Source organism: Silurus aristotelis (genome assembly GCF_946808225.1).
Source record: "Silurus aristotelis genome assembly, chromosome: 21".
Lineage (NCBI taxonomy): Eukaryota > Metazoa > Chordata > Actinopteri > Siluriformes > Siluridae > Silurus > Silurus aristotelis.
In genome coordinates, this window is record NC_139594.1 from 5,384,249 (window position 1) to 5,407,630 (window position 23,382).

Consider the following 23,382-nt stretch of genomic DNA (forward strand, 5'->3'; position numbering starts at 1 on the left):
TTTGATGTGCACAAAAGACCCAGCATGTAAACAGTTGTGTAGTAATAAAAGATTCTAATATGGTGGTACTGAAGAGGTGGATGTGTGAAATGAGTATGACTGTGTGTTTTACAGCCGTGAGTGAGTTCAGATTTGTAGCAGCTCAGTAACACACAGTTGAGTGAGTGTGTGCAGTGTGTGATGTTAGTAGATCTAGTCTGATTTGAGAATCTGGAATTGGATTTATCCTGCAGCCTCGAATCTTTTGATCCGGTTCAATTCGTTCTGATGTTTTATTATTTTTACATTTATGGCATTGGGCAAACGCTCCTATCCAGAGGGACTTACAGGTGAGCAGTTAAGGGTTAGGGGCCTTGCTCAAGGGCCCAGCAGTGGCAGCTATGTAGTTGGTGCTCGAATTTCTGAGGGACATCATTAAAAGCATTTTTGAAAGTATACACATTAATAATAAGGCATATTATGTACAGGCAAACAGATTATTCATTTGTACTCATCCATGCATATCGGCCTTCTCACTTTTTAAACGCACTCTGCCTCCCTCGTTCTCGTCTTGTAGAAAGAGTGGCAAAGGGAATAAATGAGATATAAATTGAGCCGTCATCAGTATGCAGATTCTTATTAATTGAACTGGTTCATTCATCTACTTTACAAACTGCAAGTGCCAGCTGGTTCCACATCAGTAGGTCTTTCACTCTTGTTTAGACTCAAAGGACGGGATGAATTCATTCAATATATCGGAGCAGTGACACACTCCTTCACCAGTCGCACTCTAATACAGTCTGATGCAGCAGATGTGTTTTACACATGTGGGGCATCAAGCAAACAAATAATCACCCACTCTGCTGAGTTAAACATGCTCCTGGGGTACCAGTGACCAGTGTTCCTGTCCCTTTCTTCTTTTTAGGACCACCTGATTCATTTAAATCTCTGGAGATGGTTCCCTTCATTTGAGGACCACTGAAGATGGTTCCACATGATTCTTAAAAAACATCTCAAGAACTATGAGACTGGATTTGGACTGTAATTAATATAAACAGTCTGCAACAATGACTGCAATTGGCATGAACTGTTCACCACGTAAGCTCCCATCAGTGAACAGTTCACTGAACAGTACACCTCCACAATGATAAAACTATAATGAATGGACATTCTGTGTCACCAAGATGAAAGGATGGTTTCTGGAGTCTGGTTCCTCTCAAGGTTTCTTCCTTTTACCAGTTCAGGGAGTTTTTCCTTATCACAGTCACCAATGGGTCACTCATTAGGGATAATTAGTGTGTTTGTGAGATCAGTATGAGATCAGTGTGGATGCTGCCACACTGAAACCACAAATCGAGAGTGTTTTGGACCAGATAATTATTTTATAACGTGCAATTCGTGACTGGAGTCATTTGATTTATTGAGACGTTTTCATGCAGATTCAGTTACTGTGCAACGCAAAAACTGCTCATCATCATTGTATTGTGTTATTACGTGATGCACTTCTATTTCTGCTTTTTATTTTCACTCTTTATCCCAATGCATTTAAATGTATTTAAAAGCCTTGAAAAACACAGCTCATACATTTGAACAGAATTATATCTCTGCAAGGACATGATTACACGTGCATGCATCGTCTAAACCTCCAGTTTTTTTATTAAAATTCTAATCATTGTACATTATTTTTTGGACCGATAGATGGAAATACTGGGTGAAGGAGGTTTGCAGAAAAACGGCACGATGAAAAAGAAATCTGAATAGAATATTGTCTCAAACGATCCACTATAAGGTAAGCAGTATACTCTTTTTTTCTTTTTCTTTGCTTTTTTTATTCATTCCCCATAACTCCAAGAGACTTTCTTTATCCATTTGCTTTATTCATGCTTAATAGGGATGTGCATCTTCATAACTAAGGCTAATGTGAGTTGGCTTAAAGAACACTTTAGTAAAAAGAAATCAATCTACATGTAAAATATTAGTCACAATTTATTGGACACTTTTCTATATAATATGTAAAAGTATAGTGCATCTAATGATAATTATATAAATATAAATATATAAATATTATATATATATATATATATATATATATATATATATATATATATATATATATATATATATATATATATATATATATATATATATAAATAAAAACAAATCGTTTTTTTACCAATGCAAATATCGTTAAATTTTATATCGATGCGAATCGGTACATCTTACTATCCCTAGCGCTTATTGTAGATTTTGTATAATTGGACTGTGTAAAACTGCCCTCTAGTGGACATCTTTAAGCACGACACGCACACACTCATGCACACATGTGCGCAGATACACAGCAGGTGATATGAGTGAACACACCTACACTGCAGAACGCACACTACTACTATATATATATATAAATAGCAAAGTATGCTTTATTCACTATGAAGATGATTTATGCTGCATAATAATAATAATAATAATAATAATTATAATAATAATAATAATAATATTTAATTACTATAAATTATTATTATATAATTTTTGTTGCTTCTTAAGGACCAGAACATAATCATTTCTTTTTTACATTAACATGTAATTATGTTTCAAATTGTAATTATTTACTAATTACTATTCAGTCATGTAGACTTTTCTGTGACATATAACATATAATGTTGTTTACTCGTGACCACACACAAGCCTCAGATAGAGATTCAAATCCTCTTACACTGTTCCACTGCAACAAGAATCACATTCAATAATTATGTATGCAATCAGTTATGATCTTCACTGTTCTTACGTCACACGCCTTCTGTAGGTTTTTGATTTTGTTCTGAGGATCGTTTTCTCACCACTGCAGTTCGAACACCGAGGAGGAGCTCGAGAGGTTTATTACAAACACTCGGTTTATTACACATTAAAAGGTGAAACTCATACGTTAACCACAGCAGACTAAACAGTGCATTTCATCATCATCATCATCTCTCTCTCTCTCTCTCTCTCTCTCTCTCTCTCTCTCTCTCTCTCTCTCTCTCTCTCTCTCTCTCTCTCTCTCTCTCTCTCTCTCTCTCTCCACTTTCACAGACTCTTCTTTCCCACGATTCCAAATCACTGCTCTTGCGCTATTATCTCCAGATCCTATATAAAGTTGTGGTACATCATTTATAACATTCAATTTAACTCCATATACAATTTTATTAGCAATGTGATTTATCATTAGGATATTCATATAGATTTACCCGTCCTTTCAGTACACGGCAGGTACCTGGTTACCATAGCAACGGACCAAAACAAAGACATTTTTTGACCCCAGCACAAGATAAACATCATCCACGTTGTATGAGAAGGTGTTTAAGACTTTCCGCTAAGGAAGTGGTTGTAGGTGTTCTGATTTCGGTCTTTTCAGAAGTTCAGGTGAACTTTTAATATTCTGATTTCGCTAAAACCTAAAAAGCATGCGTTCGTCATTTTGTTCTGACAGCGCAGATTTAAATATATTTACATATTTAAATATGGCGCCACCGGAAAAGGACCAGACATGCGCAAATGCGTCTACTTCACCAAAATCTGTATTTCTTTCCCTTTTTTTTTTTTTTTTTTTTTTTTTTTTACAGATTATTTAGTGCAGTATCAACAAGTACAATATTATAAATACCCGAAACTGCCGTAAATTCTTTCAAAATATATTAGACAGGAAGTAGGCGCATTTAGAGTTATCCGGTACAGCTCGAGCAGCCACATTAATCTCAAATAGTTTGTTATTGTTGACTTTTTTGTCTCATTTAGACGAATGACTAATTAGGGTTTATTGGAAAATCTGGCAACACGGCCATGCTGTTATTTTATAAAGCGCTCCCGCTGGTCTAGCTCAGACAACTGATTTATCGGGGTTTATTACAAATCTGGCAACACGGCCATGCTCTCATGTTTATAGCGCTCAGAGCCGCGTTCAGACAACGGACCAATCATATTCGAGGTTTTTAAGGCAGTCAGCCAATAGAATTCAATCTTAGGAAGATATTCCTGCAATCATGGGTGGTTGAGTTGCCGGCGTTGAAACCGAACTGCTTTACGTGACAGTTTGGTTTCTGTGAACCGAAAAGGCGCCGGTCTATTTTAATTATGTTTTTATTAGAGAGTTAAACCAGTTTAATTATATTTATTATTTGTTAAGGATTTATGAACCTGAGAGAGATGAAGAAGGTAAAAAAACGCCACCAGCTGAATGAGAGCAGAACGGAAACACCTGGCAGGCTGGAAGGTGAGCAGTGGTTTACATATGATTTATAATAATTATTATTATTATATTCAATATTAGGAAATGAGATTATTGCGTGAGTTCAGACCGTTTCATGGACTAATCTAACTAGGGAGCATGAGGCTGACGTGTCCAGTAAAGCTACGTGGACACACACACACACACACACACACACACACACACACACACACACACACACACACTCTTATAAATCGTTTTGTCCGTGAACAACCATTACAGTGTATGTACAGGTTCGGATTTGGTCACGTGATCAAATTTTTTTGGGTAAATAAATCTAAATTAATCACTTTGTAAGATCTGCCTGGGTGCCAAAACTTTTAAGACCTGTTGCATTTGATGCCATGTAGTCATAGAAAGACGCCTTTCAACCCTTAACACCCCAAATAATCTTACTGGAAAAAAATAATAAGAGAATAATAGACTGGGCGTGGTGCAGGTACAGGAAATGATCAACAACCAGGTGATGTGAGAAAACTGCAGAGTTACGCCTGAATGTTGATTATTCTCCTGTTATGGCATGTAGCAGTGTGTGCAGTTACTTTTCTTACATTTTTGCCAGTGATAACAATTTTATTTAACATTATTTTTATATTAATTACTTACCAGTTTCTAACCAATCAGAATTAACGAGCTGTAATATCATAGGATCTGATACTCTGGTGTAATATCAGGGGGTCTAATACTCTGGTGTAATATCAGGGGGTCTGATAGTCTATGGTGTAATATCAGGGGGTCTGATACTCTGGTGTAATATCAGGGGGTCTGATAGTCTATGGTGTAATATCAGGGGGTCTGATACTCCTATGGTGTAATATCAGGGGGTCTGATACTCCTATGGTGTAATATCAGGGGGTCTGATACGCCTATGGTGTAATATCAGGGGGTCTGATACTCCTATGGTGTAATATCAGGGGGTCTGATACTCCTATGGTGTAATATCAGGGGGTCTGATACTCCTATGGTGTAATAACAGGGGGTCTGATACTCCTATGGTGTAATATCAGGGGGTCTGAAACTCCTATGGTGTAATATCAGGGGGTCTGATACTCCTATGGTGTAATATCAGGGGGTCTGATACTCCTATGGTGTAATATCAGGGGGTCTGATACTCCTATGGTGTAATATCAGGGGGTCTGATACTCCTATGGTGTAATATCAGGGGGTCTGATACTCCTATGGTGTAATATCAGGGGGTCTGATACTCCTATGGTGTAATATCAGGGGGTCTGATACTCCTATGGTGTAATATCAGGGGGTCTGATACTCCTATGGTGTAATATCAGGGGGTCTGATACTCCTATGGTGTAATATCAGGGGGTCTGATACTCCTATGGTGTAATATTAGAGGATCTGATACTCTATGGTGTAATATCAGGGGGTCTGATACTCAGTGCTGTAATATTAGGGGGTCTGATACGCTATGGTGTAATATCAGGGGGTCTGATACTCAGTGCTGTAATATTAGAGGGTCTGATACTCTATGGTGTAATATCAGGGGGTCTGATACTCCTATGGTGTAATATCAGGGGGTCTGATACTCCTATGGTGTAATATCAGGGGGTCTGATACTCCTATGGTGTAATATCAGGGGGTCTGATACTCCTATGGTGTAATATCAGGGGGTCTGAAACTCAGTGCTGTAATATCAGGGGGTCTGAAACTCAGTGCTGTAATATTAGAGGATCTGATACTCTATGGTGTAATATCAGGGGGTCTGATACGCTATGGTGTAATATCAGGGGGTCTGATACTCTATGGTGTAATATTAGGGGGTCTGATACTCAGTGCTGTAATATTAGAGGGTCTGATACTCTATGGTGTAATATCAGGGGGTCTGATACTCAGTGCTGTAATATTAGGGGGTCTGATACTCAGTGCTGTAATATTAGAGGGTCTGATACTCTATGGTGTAATATCAGGGGGTCTGATACTCAGTGCTGTAGTATTAGAGGGTCTGATACTCTATGGTGTAATATCAGGGGGTCTGATACACATAAATTGCACTTGCCCCTGAATCCTAGGCAATTTTACAACAAATTTCTACATAACTGTGGAAACAAGTCCAAGTCACATTACATCAGTAACATTAAAATTTTTTTCCTCTGGTAGATCATATGTCCTGGAAGAAGCAGAAGCTTGCAGACATCCAGAAGGCTCTGTACAGTGACCCAGTGGACATTGAGACCCTGCGCACTGCAGCAGTCAGCAAGGGAGGTTTGTTGACTGACGATGTGCGACGAAAAGTTTGGCCCAAACTCCTCAGCGTCAATGTGTTTGACCTTCCTGCAAAACCTGGTGAGTGTGTGTGTGTGTATGGTGTGATTGTGGTGTGAATATTTGTCATACCTTAAAAAATTAAACACGTCAAGACACAAGAATCTGTTCCGCAATGTCACTATTTATTATTATTTTTTTTACTCTCCCATAGCCAAAAATATCAGAGAGAACCACAAAGACCACAACCAGGTGCTGCTTGATGTCAGGCGATCCGTGTCCCGATTCCCAAAAGGTAGTGTTTGTATGCTATTCAATAGACATTGTGTTTTTCTGATGAATTTTTGAAAGGTTTATGTTGTTTTGTAACTGGTACGTCTAGAAATGATAGAGACGCTGAGGAATAACAAAAAAAGGTCTAAAAAAGGAAAAAAAAAGCCTCTCAACAACATCCACTTTACCAACTATAGGCAGTTCTTCCCTGTTCTTCTTGCCTTCAAGGGTTACCATAAAGTTAGTAAATCTGTTCCAGCATGACATGCTCCTGTGCACAAAACCAGCTCAATGGAGATATGCTTTAAATGTGTTGGAGTGGAAGATCTCCTGCTATAGAGCTCTGCTATAGAGCTCGCTCTTGATAAGAGTGCCTGCTAAATTCTTGAAATGTTAATGTGTAGAGCTCTGAACTCAAGCCTACTGAACACTTTCTTTGGGATGAATTAGAAAACTCACGGCACGAACACAGGTGTGGCTGACTGAGCACCAATCTCCACAAGCACACTCCAAAATCCAGTGGAACATCTTCCCAGAAGAGAGGAGTTTATTATAACACTGAATGGACTAAACTGGGATGATCAAAAAGCACATACCACTCACATCTAATGGTCAGGTATCCACAAACTTTTGTCCATATAGTGAACATTATGTCTTTGTTTTTCTCTCTCTCTCTCTCTCTCTCTCTCTGTATCCTGGTGTACCAGGGATGCGAACTGGTGAGCGGATGGTGCTGCAGGAGCAACTGATTGACATCATCCTGGACATTCTGAGGCGGAACCCTCAGCTGCACTACTACCAGGGCTACCACGATATTGCAGTCACCTTCCTGCTGGTGGTGGGAGAGCGCATGACAATAGCATTAGTCGAGAAGCTCTCCAATCATCACCTCAGGTTTGTGCTCTCAACTAAGGTTTTTTTTTTTTTTCCACCTCCTTACCAGACTCTTCTGTGTCATGTGACAAAAAGAGGGCAGGGCAAACAATTGGTTATTTTTGAAAAAAGTGAAACCAAGCATGTTGCTCATGTTCTCACAGGGGCAGAGTAACATATTTGGAGGAGATCTACAATCTTTCACCTACATGAGCTTTACAGGTGCCTGTGATTGGCTTGGGTATATTGCAGTCAAATTTACATTTACATTGATGGCAGTTGGATTAACAGTTATACCGGACAAAGTGCAATGAAGTATCATTAAATACATTCCGGTGCTGGTTCATTAGGACACAGACTAAGAATAATACCAGTTTAACATTCTGAAGAGAAAATGTTTTTTATATAAGAAGGGGGGAGGTGGTTAAGGCTTTGGACTTTGAATCCGAGCGTTGTGGGTTAGAATCTCGACCATATCAGGCTGCCACCCCTGGACCCCCATAGGGTGCTCAATTGTGAAAATAGGGATAAAGTACTCCGCCATGAATGCTCCCAACCCTGGCTGCGAAAGAAGGAGGGTGGGCATTGGGCTAGCAATCTGAACCCGTAACAAAACTGCTACGGAAATGGCAAGTAAGCCACCAGGCCCTTGCCCCCCAATGCACCTCCTGGTGTGGGAGAAAATATGTATAAGAACAGCTGGAAGACTAAACGTTCATTCCAAACACCTTAGTGTCAGATCAGAGAAAAGTTTTTAAGGCTTTTTTGCACCCTCAGAGATGGTGGGACCAGTAGAGTGTTAGATGATCAGAGGGATCGTGGTGCAGTGTGGGGGTGAGAGAAGTGCTGTGATGTTTTTGGCATTGTAGGTGAGCATCATTGTTTAAAAGTAATGCAGGATGCCAGAGGCGGGAATGTATCCATTTGTGGGAAAACCTAGGTAGGTTAAAAACATGGCATGTGGCTGCATTCTGGATCAGTTGCAGTGATTTAAATATCCTTCAGAAGCAGCCTGCCAGGAGGGGAGGTGCAGTAGTCCAGTCTTGACAGTTGACCGACATGAATACATTCCGTTGATGATGTTAAAGAGCAATTAACATGATGTGTCAGATTAGCAATATTTGATAAAAAGGAGAGTTGACTGGTTATGGTTATTCCAAAGTTGTGTTCCTTCTTGTCCCCCTCAATGGCTCTGGCATTGACTAGTTTCTTACTCGTAATCTTCCAACGATATCGCTTTCAAAAGCTCATTATTTTGTGGTGTGTCTACTCACTTCAGGAGTCTAGACAGCCAGGCAAATTGTAACATTCCATGATCCTGAAGGTTGTTGCCAGAAAAGTGTAAAAAAAAAAAAAAAAAAAAAACTTTTTTTGCTGTGTATCCTGTGGAGCCTGCATTCTGCTTTGGACACAAGATATTTATAATTCAGTACTTTGCCAGAAACCACCGATCTCCCCCATTACATGCCAGCAGCCAACCAGCAAAGTGTGTTTTCTGATGGCTAACAAAATGGGGGAGGTATAAACCTTGTGTGAGCTGAGGCTGAACATTCCCCTGAATTAAAAACTTTTGCAGAAAGTTCTGTGTTATAAAACCACACAACAGTTATTTTACTGAAATATAAATTTTTCTTTTTCTGAATTGTCTTAAAAATTTCACAGCCCCTTTGTTGCACAACAAATGCAAGAAGTTTTTTCCAAATGTCAAGAATTTGTTAGCAGTTTTGAAGACCGGATCGAACGTTTTCATCATAGATTTTCCGTCTTTCCGCTGCACAGCGAGACGTGTCGAGGTTTTCGCGTATCAGTTACACAAATCGATGATCTAATAATGTGAGAAAAACATTTTGACAGCAACAACCGAACTGTAGTTCTCATATTGGTCAGGTGTTGATTGAATTTTTTTAACGAAGAAAACTTTCTGCTGTCTTCGTGATTGTGGTCAGGATCCCAAAACTCTTCACCATACATGCAAAGTAAAGTATAGTCTTCGTTCGCTTGTGCACACTAACTGCTTAAAACGGTTCATGAGTTCACAGGCAAGTATAGTATGACTTTAAAACCTTATTTTATGCGTGTTCAAACGCTCTGCTGTTGTGCACAAAATAATACAAAGACAACAAATGAAGCTCGTATTTATAAAAAGTGTAAAAACTGATTTTCTTTTTCCATAAGTATGTAGAACTTTGGTGGAGAAAAACGTATACGAACACCCATGTGCTTATTTTTTTTTACATTCATAAAAAGCAGTTAATATGGTGAGAACGTGAGGACAGGTGGTGTTTTTGCCTTTAAACATAAGAATTAACACTTTGCTGTGTTGGGTGTGTGCAGGGACTTTATGGACCCCACCATGGACAGTACCAAACACATCCTGAATTACCTGATGCCCATAATAGAGCAGGTCAACCCCAAGCTACATGACTTCATGCTCAGGTACAAGTTGGTTTATTTTAAAACGGCAGCTCACAACTTGAGGCGGCACAAAATGTATACAATTGTCATTGCTACTGTTAAAAAAAAAAAAAAAAAAAGTCTCCAGAGTAACATGCAGTATGAGCTCTGTGGTCTTACATATATCCCATCAAATGATTAGAGGATGAAGTACAACCCGAATTCCGGAAGTGTTGGGACGTTTTAAAAATTTGAATAAAATGAAAACTAAAAGACTTTCAAATTACATGAGTCAATATTTTATTTACAATAAAACAAATGTTTAAACTGAGACATTTTATGCTTTTATGCACAAAATGAGCTCATTTCAAATGTCCTGCCTGTGACAGGTCTCAAAAACTAATCACGTTAATTGACATCAGGTCGTTATTATGATTAGCTATAAAAGGGGAGGTCTTTGAGTTAGATTGACCTGCCAATCTGTGAAAGAGTATGTAAAAAAGATTGTGTATTCCTTTAAAAACAATGTTTTTCAATGTCAAATTGCAAAGGCTTTGCAAATCTCATCATCTACAGTACATACCATTATCAAAGGATTTAGAGAGACTGGAGAAATCTCTGTGTAAGGCACGAGGACGAAGACCTTTGTTGAATGTCAGTGGTGTGGTCTTGTGGGCCAAAGCTCATTTAAAATGGACTTTTTTAAAGTGTAAAAATGTTCTATGGTCAGACGAGTCGAAATGTGACATTCTTGTAGTAAATCACGGATGCCGTGTCCTACGGGCTAAAGAGGAACGGGATCTTCCAGTGTGTTTTCAGCGCTCGGTTTAAAAGCCAGCATCTCTAATGGTATGGGGGTGCATGAGTGCATACGGTATGGGCAGCTTGCATGTTTTTTAAGTCATTATAAATGCTTAAAAGGTATATGAAGGTTTTAGAGCAACTTATGCTCCTCTCCAGACGACGTCTATTTTAGGGAAAGGCTTGTGTATTTCAGCAGGATGATGCAAAATTACATACTGCAACTACAACAACAGCATGGCTTTGTAGTAGAAGCCATGCTGAATTGACCTGCCTGCAATCCAGATCTTTTACCTATAGAGAACATTTGGCGCATAATTAAACGTGAAATACTCCAAAGACGACCACAAACTCTTCAGCAGCTGAAAACTTATATCAGGCAAGAATGGGACCAAGTTCCAACAGCAAAACGTCAGAAACTAATAACCTCAATGTCCAGATGTCTTCAAACTGTTTTTAAAAGAAGAGGAGATGCTACACCATGGTAAACATGCCCCTGTGCCGACTTTTTTGAGACCTGTAGTAGGCATGACATTTAAAATGAGCTCATTTTGTGCACAAAAGTGTCAAATTTCTCAATTTAAACATTCACGTTCGCTATGTTCTATTGTGAATAAAATATCGGCTTATGTGATTTTGAAAGTTTTTTTTAGTTTTAATTTTATTTACATTTTTAAAAACGTCCCAACATTTCCGGAATTCGGGTTGTATAAAAGAAATACTTGCATACTTGGCAAGGTATCTGGCTACGTTCGGTACTGTTATTGTTAATCCTTGACACACCTAGACAGAGAGAGAGAGATGAGGTACAGTCACAATCCTTAAAAAGACTTGTAACATTTAGGCCTAATATTTAAGTTCATTCTTTAAACGTTATAGGCACTCTGACAGAGGATAACGATTTATTCAACTTAAAAATTTTTCTTCTGGGGTCGAATTCAAATTTCACTGGGATTCTAGGGTTAGATCCCCTGTTGTGGAGCATCTACAGAACAAGTTGGTTCTCCTTTCTCTTTTCTCCTCTTAGCGAGTATCTGAGTAGTTTACATGTAATTCGGTATGTTACACGGGAGACTCGCATGCTAAAGTCAACACACAAGCAAATCTTTCAAACCCATTAGGAGTCCATTAGTATTTGAATTAAGCTATAAAAAGATTAACATCAAGCTATTTGCCAGTTCGACATTAACGGTGAAACCGAAGGAGCGTTCAGGAGAGTTTGCACGCATGCTGCGTCCGGCTTATAACGAGGCCGCGGCTTATGTGTACAAGATTGATGACTTCTGACAAACATTTCTGGTGTTTATCTCGGTCAGAAATCTCGCCCTGACAGGAAATCTTTACCTGAGACTGCAGTCGAATCGACACGTCCAGGTACTTTTTTAAGACGTTTAAGAGTTTTGCTAAAACAAGTAAAGGAAAAAAAGGGGCGAAGGTCACTTTTTTGCGAGCTACGTCTTGTCCTGTCGATCATTTTAGGAATCGGGGCATGATTTAAAAAATGTTTGACGAAATCTAAATAAATAAATTAAAAAAAGCGAATTAATACCAATTGACAGGCTTCTTCAACCTGTCAGAACTTTTTTCAGAGGAAAGATTGACAGGTTTTTGTCATCAGCTGTCAGTAAACGGTGTTCTCAGGAGTGGATCACTAACATCCAGCCAATCAGAAGGAGGCATTTCTACTAACCTGTTAATCAGACTGTCGGTTAAAAAAACACCTCTTGTGCTAGTGTTCAAGGGCGTCACTGTGGAGGGAGCACGAAATAAGGAGGCTGATACGATGCAGATTACTCCTCTAAAGAATTTCTCTTTGGACGATGCTACTGAGCTGCTTGACTGTGACGGCCTTTACCATGACTGATGTATTGGTTATGGATGTCTGATGTTTGTCACATGAATCATTTTCCTAATTCATTATTGTTACTATGGTAACGCTTAAACAAAGGGATTGTATAGTAGACATTCCAAATAAAATCTGAGGCAAAAACTGTTTTTTTTTCCCCCCCAACTAAGTACCCTTTAAGGAAGGTGTCAGACATTAGTAACAGTAAGTAGTGACATGCAACAGCATCAGCACTGAGGAGTTTTTAACTTTTCTGGCTTCTGCAGGTTTTTTTTTTTTTGTTTTGGTCTCATTAATATTAAAGAGAGACTGCACATTTCTAAACATGTTAGTAATGTTTTGTAGACATTGTATAATGTTAGATGGAAATTCACACTTGTCCAGAAGTGGTGATTTCAAGTGGCTTTTTTTCCCCTCCAAATTTTTAGAGAGAAAAACTGTTGTCCATGTACATTCTCCCTGATTCACTTCATAATTTTAGTCTTGGCCAATTTCCACCCGCCAATGATGTTTCCTCCAAGGTGGTTGGGAACTGGTGTTCGATTTGGGATTTAGGTTCCTTCTTACTTCTTCTGAGATTTGTGAACTGCTTTTCCTGCTGCATCACAGGGCAATGTAACACACACTCAGGAACACTATGATTATGACAGAACGTACTGTATGCCATCCCTCCCATCCAGAGCGCTTGTCTACTGGTGGTCTCCCTGTGATATATGGTTGCAGCATGATAAGTGTTTACTATGGGTTTTATTCAGTTGCAGAATAAACCTTACAAAAAAATAGTTTGAATGGAAAAATAGTTTTTCATTCAAATAGTCATTTTTGAGTCTAGACCTGGAAGGACATTGAACCTGGTTTTCATGCAAAACGTTTCTCACTTATACGTGAAAGCACGCAGTGTCAACAGGTGCTGATCATTTCTTCACTTGCGCCTCCACGGTTCCTTTTCTCGCTTCACGTCTGCGCTTTTTATCTCCTTTTTTTAAGGAAAGAGTGTGAGAAATAAAAACGAGGACAGGAATAAACCTATTTACCAATGTTTACTGAGGAAGCCTCCAATTCCTGTCTGCAAATTCTGCTCACGATTTTTCAATGGTCGGCGTGCAAGGATTTTATTTCTACACATTATCGATGGTAAGATTCACCGATCTGAAACGGTTCATTGGTATAAACGTTAACGGGTGCGATGCATCGGTTTAAAAAAAGTGTGCATCGGATCCAAGTTGCCATTTGTATCGCAATACATCGTTTTGAACACATTTGCATCAGTAGCTGCTGCTACATGAATGACGTATCGCAACACTATGGAGACCAAGGCATGTCCTGAGAATCAGATAGAATACAGATAATCATGGCAGAGGTAGAGCTGCATCTTCCTCAAGACAGAACAGAAAAAGAACGTCTGGTTTTATTTTTTGCACTACAGAGCCACTTAAATTGATGATTTGCTGTCTGTCTGAACCAAAGAAGTAAAAGTGAACTATTTGTACTATATTGAATTGCTTAGCATTATTTTTCCTTTGTGTTGAATCAAATCGGATCGCACTGCATCGTAATGCGGTGAATCGTATCGCATCGCATCGGTAGCCGCTTCATACGTCTTTTTAATGTATTGCATCGTTGACTGCATCGAGATGCAAATCGCTTCGGCCTCAGTTATGGAGACGCACATCAGTAATATGCACCATTTACAGTGTGTCTTTATGATTTTGGTCTGTAGGTCAATTATACTTCTTTAAATGTAAGATGATTTTTTTCCCCCCAGCTCAGAAAGAACCAGTCGGGTTCTGAGGTCATTATTTAGAAACGCTCTGAAAAGTGAAGGTTCCATGCGAGCAATTTTGTTAAGAAACGAAGAGCGCAGTGTGATTTTTCTCCATTAGGGAGCAGCAGAGTGTAACGTCAGCCCCACACGCTTCTGCAATCCTCTGAGGTTTATCACATCGTCTCAAGCAGCACTACGGATCAGGGCCGTGACTCTCTCTGCTCTCATCCGAGGACACACACTCTTTTAAATTCTGCACTCATTATGCGTATTAAAAGGATGGCGTGAGAGAGTGTTTCGAGAGCTCAAAAGTTTGCACGCCCTTCCCTTGAAAAAAGTCAGTCCAACACATTTTCTGTCAAAACTATTGATGGCCAAAGATATTGTTTTTACTCTCTTTTGTTTTGTTTGCTTTTAAAGCCTCGTGCCCTTCCCATTCGATCACCTCATGCATTAGAGATGCAGGTTGTGCTGTGGAAAGGACTTCTGCCTGTTCCCTGTATGTAAAGGGAAGTTATTTTTAATGGCTTGTCATTTTAAAATAGAGCGAATAAAAGCGCAGGGATAAATATTGCATGCGTGCATGTGCGTCCTGGGAGTTTCCTCTAGTGCACTGCAGCTCTCCTGGTTTAATGGTTGAACTCATTTCAGGTGCTGTTGCTCAGGGCACTTTCCAAGTTAACAAGCTTGGTCTCGGTGCAGTCGCAACTCTGGAAGTTAAAAAACTTTACAGCACTTTGGTGCATTTAAGTCAATGTTTTTTTCCAGTTTGTTTCTGTATTTTTGGAGAACATGTGCATCACGTTTTCATTTCATCTCAAGACATAAAAGAAAAAGCCTTCCAGCCCTGACAGGCACTAAATATGCACCTGGACATGGATGGTATTGAGACTGAGAGGGTGGGATCTGCATAGCAAACTGCTGAGTGAGGATAAGTGGCGATGACACAAGGCAGGAAATGTTTTTTTTTTTTTTTTTTTGTGAGGGTTTTATTCCTCTTATATTAAAGCAAGAGGAACATTCTAGATTTTTAAAACTGCAACTTTGCCCCGTTTGATGGTTCCAGTTGCTGTAGATTCCAGTCTTCATGCTTTTACTCTGACTGGTTCTGTGTTCGCTAACTGCAGTGTCTTTCTTTCTTTCTTTCTTTCTTTCTTTCTTTCTTTCTTTCTTTCTTTCTTTCTTTCTTTCTTTCTTTCTTTCTTTCTTTCTTTCTTTCTTTCTTTCTTTCTCTCCAACTTTCAATATTTAAAACAATCTTTCTTTCTTTCTTTCTTTCTTTCTTTCTTTCTTTCTTTCTTTCTTTCTTTCTTTCTTTCTTTCTTTCTTTCTTTCTTTCTTTCTTTCTTTCTTTCTTTTTTCTCTCCAACTTTCAATATTTAACACAATCTTTCTTTCTTTCTTTCTTTCTTTCTTTCTTTTTTCTCTCCAACTTTCCATACTCAACACAATTTTTCTTTCTTTCTTTCTTTCTTTCTTTCTTTCTTTCTTTCTTTCTTTCTTTCTTTCTTTCTTTCTTTCTTTCTTTCTTTCTTTCTTTCTTTCTTTCTTTCTTTTTTCTCTCCAACTTTCAATATTTAACACAATCTTTCTTTCTTTCTTTCTTTCTTTCTTTCTTTCTTTCTTTCTTTCTTTCTTTCTTTCTTTCTTTCTTTCTTTCTTTCTTTCTTTCTTTCTTTCTTTCTTTCTTTTTTCTCTCCAACTTTCAATATTTAACACAATCTTTCTTTCTTTCTTTCTTTTTTCTCTCCAACTTTCCATACTCAACACAATTTTTCTTTCTTTCTTTCTTTCTTTCTTTCTTTCTTTCTTTCTTTCTTTCTTTCTTTCTTTCTTTCTTTCTTTCTTTCTTTCTTTCTTTCTTTCTTTCTTTCTTTCTTTCTTTCTTTCTTCAACTTTCAATATTTAACACACTCTTTCTTTCTTTCTTTCTTTCTTTCTTTCTTTCTTTCTTTCTTTCTCTCTTCAACTTTCAATACTCAACACAATTTATCTTTCTTTCTTTCTGTCTGTCTTTCTTTCTTTTTTTCTTGCGCTCTCTCTCTCTCTCTCTCTCTCTCTCTCTCTCTCTCTCTCTCTCTCTCTCAACATATTTGTTCTTTAACTCTTTTTCGTAATCACTATTTTCTTTCTTTTCCTCCTTTCACTCTGACTGATAAGAAAATCGCTGACACTGGAGACTCCAGCAGTCGGGCCATAATGTAATTAGTTCTCCTTAATTCCTTGTTCGAAGTTTAAAGCAATAGCTACGAATGCTGATGTAAAGATGGTGAGATTCAGTCGTCACTGCTGCATGACCGGCAGTCTGTGGGGAAGTTCCTGCTGCAGTGTGAGAGAGGAGACGGAGCAGCCTCGGGCCCGAAGCGCTGAACCGTGATATAAAAAAAGTTGAGAGCGATGTGCAGAACGATTTTCTTTCACATTGACAATGTTTACATGCCTCTGTAGCCACGAGCGGTGCAGCTCAACCAGTGTCACCCTGAATAAACAGCAAAATGTGCTCTCTTATACACACGCGTGCGCGTGCGCACACACGCGCACACACACACACACACACACACACACAGAAATGTACAGCCACTTGATACAGTAATGAGATGCACCATAGCAGTACAGAGTCGATGTGATTGAAATCAAGAGCTTTTCGCAGTTGTCTGTGTAAACTCCAGAGACAGAGGTCACACGACAGAGTGATACACAGATTAATGTTTTTTTTTTCACTGTGTGTGTTACAGAGCTGAGGTTGGCACCATCTTCGCCCTCAGCTGGCTGATCACATGGTACGGTCACGTCCTCTCAGACTTCCGGCACGTCCTGCGGCTCTACGATTTCTTCCTGGCTTCCCACCCGTTAATGGCCATTTACTTTGCTGCTGCGGTGAGAACTCTCCCTTTCAACTCGATATTCACAAAATCTCTTTCTTCTTTCTTTTTACTTCTTTCTACTTCTGTCTTTTTTTCTATTTCTTTCTTTATCTCGCAGTATGTAATGCAAAATTTATCTCCTTCCTTTCTTTTCTCAATATTTAACGTCTGTCTGTCTGTCTGTCTGTGTGTCTGTCTGTGTCTGTGTCTGTGTCTGTGTCTGTGTGTGTGTCTGTGTGTGTGTCTGTGTCTGTGTCTGTGTCTGTGTCTGTGTGTGTGTGTGTGTGTGTGTGTGTGTGTGTGTGTGTGTGTGTGTGTGGCACTAAAGGAATCCGGGGCACTCTGTGGTAGTGAGACGAGGTAATTAAAGCTCTGTAATGAACCCGGTGGAGGTTTGAGGTAAGGCGGCTGGCCCTGTTTGCGCTCGATCGCTTCAGCTGGCCCTCTTTCACGTTTCGGTGTCAAACTCTGCCAAACAGCAGCGCGTGAGCCGAAAGGGGACCAGAGGCGTTTGAAGTGCGAATAACAAAGCGTGCAGGAAATGTAGTTTATCCTGCCTCTTTAGGTCGGTGTAAGTCCCAGAGGGCCACGGTGAAGCAGCAAAGCTTCAGCAGGAGCCGCTCGGACTAGACCATGCAGGATAAGTGCACTCTCCACTGACCTCGAGCACGGACACCAGACGCCTATTTACACAACCGACCCAGCAATATAATAGAGCCCAATTTAAATCTATCGCAAATGGAGGTGTGTGTGTGTGTGTGATGGTAACAGATAATGCACCTGTTTAGATTTGGGGTGTGTGTGTGTGTGTGTGTAAAGGCCAGGTTTGTTGTAGATGAGGGTGAATGTAGCCAGCACTGGCAGGGCAGCATGTAAATCACAAAGTCTGAGCTCATTAACCAAAAAGTACCTACTTACTCATTTATCAGCAACTTTCCCTTAGATCCAAACAATAGTAGGGAGAGAGCGAGAGAGAGAGAGAGAGAGAGAGAGAGAGAGAGAGAGAGAGAGAGAGAGAGAGAATTTGATTGTGTTGTGTTTTGTAAATCTCAGTTCTTTCTTTTTTCTTTATTGTTACTTTTTTGAATAATGACTCTCTTCACTTTAATGCATCACTTTTATCAGTTCTTTTCTTTGAATATCTTCTTTCATTCCTTCCTCCCTCTGCTTTTGCTCCTTTCTTATTTTTCTTTCTTTTTCCTGCAGTGTTCTTACCTGTGCTCTTCTGTGTGCTGTGTAACAGATAGTGTTGTATAGGGAGCAGGAGGTGAAGAGCTGTGAGTGTGACATGGCCAGCGTTCATCAACTGCTCTCTCGGATTCCTCAGAACCTTCCATACGAGCAGCTCATCACTCGCACGCAAACCCTGTTCACCCGCTACCCCCCCACCCTGCTGTCCTCCTCCACCAAACTGCAGTCCCACAACAGGTAACCACACACACACACACACACACACACACACACACACACAAGCGAGCACGTACAGACCCTATTCACCCGCTAATCCTGTCCGAGACATGTTCCCTTTGTTTTTCCTTTCTTTACTTTTATTACTTTGTTACTCCATTTTTTTTCCTTTCTTCCCTTCCATTCATTCATCCATCCACCCATTTTATTTATTTTTTACTCTTTTCATTTAATGAAGTTTACGTTAGGAACACACGTCACCCTTTTTTTTTTTTTTTTTTTTTTATTATTTCTGCATATTCTCTATAAGCTTCAGTCCATTCCATCCATTTGTCTCAATGTTCTCTTTTCCTCTGTCCTTGTGTACATTCTTTTTCTATTTGTCATCCTTTACTTTTTCCTTCACTACTTCCTTCCTCCCTTCCATTTTTTTACTCTCTTTATTTGATGACTGTTACGTTAGGAACCCACGTTAGGAAAGGCATCCAGCGTAAAACGTGACAAATCAAATATGCGAAAAGATTTAATAACTATTTCTTTTCTCTCTGGTGAAGTCAGAGACTTGTGATTTGCACATCTGCAGGAATCAGTGTGTCCAGCAGATGGCGTTGTAGAGTGTGCAATTGTGTCACGGTTAGCTTCCTTCGTCTCCACTGACTCTGTACTGTCATGCAAGGCCAGGCTGTTTGTCCCTCAGCCTTCCCTGTCATTCTGCTGAGTGTGTCGCTGCTCCATCTTCTTACTGGAGAAGGAAACTGAAATCTCTTGTTTACTGAGAAGCAAAATTTCTCCAATTAGATCTCGCAACGTTGTAAAAGCCTTCAGAGCAGAAATCAGTCACTGAGAGTGTGTGCGCATTAGTTTTTGGATGAGACGAGTGCACGAGGTTCATGATGCAGGGCAGGACTCACACACACACACACACACACACACACACACACACACACACACACAGACACACCCTTGCCTGCCTTTTAATAAACCCCACCCCCTCTAGCATCTGTGACCCCTCTGGGAAGAGGAGGGTGTGTGTGTGTGTGTGTCTGAGTATTTGTATTTGTGTGCATATGTGTGCCTCTGTGTGTTTGTTTGTTATTGTGTGTCTGTGTCTATGCATGTGTATTTATATGTATGTTTGTGTGTATTTATGCCTGTGCATGTGTGTACTGTCTGTGTGTATGTGCGTCTGTGCATGCGTGCATTTCTGTGGGTATTTCGTGTGTGTGTGTGTGTGTGTGTGTGTGTGTGTGTGTGTGTGCACGCAGCTGCACTGTTGCTGTGGCGTTGAAATGAACACACTCTGGGGCTGTGACCTGTAGCTCCTCTCTGCATTGGGTCTCTTGACCCTGCAGTGTGTAGTAATGAGTTGTGTAGTACATCGCTTCTAATGACATTGACCCCCAAATGTGCTTTGTTAGTACCTACACCCCCCTTCTCTTTCTCTCTAACACTAACACACACACACACACACACACACACACACACACACACACACACACACACACACACACACACAGACAGGAGTGGAGCTCTTTGTTTGGAGCTGTGATTTGATTTGTATTCAGCTTCGAGTTCCTCAGGCATTAAAGCAGGACGTAATGAGGACCTTGGCCTTGTCCTCCTCCCGCCTTCACACGCTGCCGGAATTATCGTGAAAATAAAACGATCGAGTTCCCGACCTACAGGTCGCACCTGAACGCCCCTTCAAGCCCTAATCGTCTAATAAAGCGGGAGCTTTGGAAGCCATTTTTTCCCTTTTTTCTTTTTTCCCACCCTCCATATTTACTTTTTTGACTTGGCTTTTTTCCCTACTTTTAAAAACTTTCTTTCCTTCCTGCCTTTTATTTTTTAATTTTCTTCATAATGTTTTCCTTCTTTGGATAGTTGGTGTCTCTTCTTTACTGTCCATTTTTGGGTTCTTATTTTTTGTTCATAATACTTGGTTTATGTTTTTTGCATTCTATCCTTGTTTTTTTGTCCATTCTTTTGTTGTACTTTTGTTTTTTTTTTTTCTCGCTCAATATTTAACTTAATTTTTTTAATTTCTTTCTTTCTTTCTTTCTTTTTTTCTTTCTTTATTTCTTTCTTTCTTTCTTTCTTTCTTTCTTTCTTTCTTTCTTTCTTTCTTTCTTTCTTTCTTTCTTTCTTTCTTTCTTTCTTTCTTTCTTTCTTTCTTTCTTTCTTTCTATTTATTAATTTCTTTGTTTATTTGATTATAAATGAATCATTTTTTCAGCCATTTCTTATTTGTTTCCTATTTGGGTTGTTCCGTTCAGTCAGACCTGATTTATATCAGTTCAACTTGACCGTCACAAAACTCAGTTGTGACCCTGCTTGATTGGATAAAAGACACCAGGCCTCAATCTGCAAAAGCGTTATATATCAAATACACTTTTTTTTTTTTTTTTTTTTTAATACTATTATTTGTTTACTGCGTTACTTTGGAATGACCTGAAAATCCACTAATTTGCCTCTGCCAACAAGCAGTTCCTGACTAATATAACTTATTAGTAAATATTTATTATATGGTTTAAATGGTAAATCACAAAAATGTCACTATTGCACAAGAGTAATGGAGGAAGCTTCACTTCCTGATCGCGTCTTGATCGGCTCCTTTGCTACTTTGACTGGATTAAATCAGGATGGAGGAAAATAATATTATATGGAGGAAAGTTCTAAGAGATCTTTGATGCACACCTAACTATTCGGCATATTTTGTGTGTGTGTGAAATTGTCTGCTGTATATGTGTGTGACTGCTGTGTGTCTTTGTGTATATATCAATATGCCACTCCTGTAGATGCTACAGTGACTGACTATAGTATCACCTCAGGCACATCTTTAATCCAACAGCAGGAGCAGCCGTATCTCTTTCTCGCTTCTTCTCAGAACTCAGTGTTTTTTAAAGCTTGCCACATGGCATCGTTGAAGTGTTCACCATTTAGAACGCTCAGCACTGTGCTCTTATGCATTTACGATATGCCCGATCATGTAAAATACCCCCCCCTACCCCCTTCTCCTCACTGCTATGACTATGACTGTGCTGCTTTTTTTTCTGCAGTTTCTCCTGCCAGCTCATTTCTCACAACCTTCAGAGTTAAAACAAATCCACGAAGCTCCGACAGCGACGTACGTCAGACGCCGGCTTTTGCCAATCGCGCATAAATGAGAACCGTGAGACTGCGTACAGGAATTTTCTTTCTCTCTTTATTCCGACACTTCACTCACACGAGGACAGAAGAAAGAGAGGCGAGCGCTCGGGGCGCATCACATACACTGGCGTCAATCTTGTAAATGCAGAGATTTAATTAAGCCGTACACGAAGAAAGCAGGGGCGACGCCAATTGTTGTGTTTTGCGAGAGCTCTGCGTAGGACGGCTTCGTCACGCCGAAAATCGAGCGTCTTCAGGTTATCTCGTCGGTTCGATGTTTTACAGTCGCGTCCGCACGCAGGGTCTTGTGATGTGTCTCAGTCAGGAGCGCACTCAGTTTTGTGGGTCACAGGGACGGAAAGCACAGCAGGGCTGCTGAATCATGCACACAAGGTAGAGGGGGGAATAAAAAAACACAGATTTACTGCGAATCGCTTTAGTGAGTGTCAGATAACAGATTGGGCATGTGCGTCAAAAAATTGATGATTAGGACCGAGCAGTTTGGATGCTTTAATCACGTGTAATACATGTGTTCTATTCAAAATGTTCAGTCGTAGTTCATTTTGTGTTTCTTGCCAAGCTAATCTTTAAAATCACAGACTTTTTCAGGATTATCAACAGTATACTGCATGTTTCAGGTCGTACCAAATCGTAGCTATGCTAGCTATTTTGTTGCTTTCTACTTTTGAAAAAACACCCTGGGGTCCTTAACCGCTCATCTGAGTTTCACTAGGCTTCTGTGCTCTTCAGTGATTTTGATCTGGATTTGGATCCAGAATAAGGATCTGTGTATTTATGCAGCTGTATTTGTTGATCATCAGAACGGTTTATGGTATGACACATATTTTAGAAACAAAGATGAAAACATGCAGTACAACAAGCAGTAAAGTTGTTGAGTGTGGGGCCAAAGTACTTCAAGATAACTAAAAGCTTCAGGTAAATTGAATACATTTACATTTACAGCATTTGGCACCCTTATTCACTTCCAGTTATCTCATTTATCCAGCTGAGCAGTTGAGGATTATGGGCCTTGCTCAAGGGCCCAAAAGTCGTAGCTTGGTAGTGCTGAGATTTAAAATTGCAGCTTTGTGAAGTCCAACATTTTAACCAATTAGCTACAACCTCTTTACTTTAGTAAACAAATAAAAGCATGTATATATTAATGTATATTAATACATGGCATATTGCTTCTCGAGGCAGATGGGCTACAAACGAGACTGTTGTAACTCAGTGGTTAAGGCATTAGATTTCGGATCAGAAGGTCACAGGTTCAAATACCACCACCACTAAGCTGCCACTGCTGGGCCCTTGAGCAAGGCCCTTAACCCTCCCCTCCTTAGTTGTAAGTCGCTCTGGATAAGGGCGTCTGCCAAATGCCATAAATGTAAGAGCAGAAAACATTATTTGGTCTGATTTGTGTGTCAAGAACACAAGAACATGGTCCTCATTCTGGATTTAAAATTCAGTAAAGCTGATGCGCAAACTAGAACCAAATCAATTAGCCTATATATGTGTGTGTGTGTGTGTGTGTGTGTGTGTGTGTGTGTGTGTGTGT

General features: G+C 39.7%; 2 protein-coding genes across 4 annotated transcripts in view; both read left to right on the top strand.

Moving 5' to 3' along the window:
* oxsm (3-oxoacyl-ACP synthase, mitochondrial) overlaps window positions 1-23,382 on the top strand; it is a 180,991-nt gene that overhangs the window by 32,954 nt on the left and 124,655 nt on the right. The gene's annotated exons all lie outside the window — the stretch shown is intronic.
* The window catches only part of LOC310716909 (TBC1 domain family member 20), a 32,834-nt gene continuing 13,537 nt past the window's right edge, over window positions 4,086-23,382 (top strand). The window contains exons 1-7 of one of the 2 annotated variants that reach the window (XM_083524540.1): window positions 4,086-4,222; window positions 6,350-6,535; window positions 6,669-6,749; window positions 7,435-7,621; window positions 9,935-10,036; window positions 17,142-17,283; window positions 18,514-18,698. In XM_083524540.1, coding sequence (XP_083380666.1) covers window positions 4,141-4,222; window positions 6,350-6,535; window positions 6,669-6,749; window positions 7,435-7,621; window positions 9,935-10,036; window positions 17,142-17,283; window positions 18,514-18,698 — 965 coding nt within the window. In that variant the 5' untranslated portion in view covers window positions 4,086-4,140. The remainder of the gene's footprint in view (window positions 4,223-6,349; window positions 6,536-6,668; window positions 6,750-7,434; window positions 7,622-9,934; window positions 10,037-17,141; window positions 17,284-18,513; window positions 18,699-23,382) is intronic. The other variant, XM_083524541.1, reaches the window with a different exon arrangement.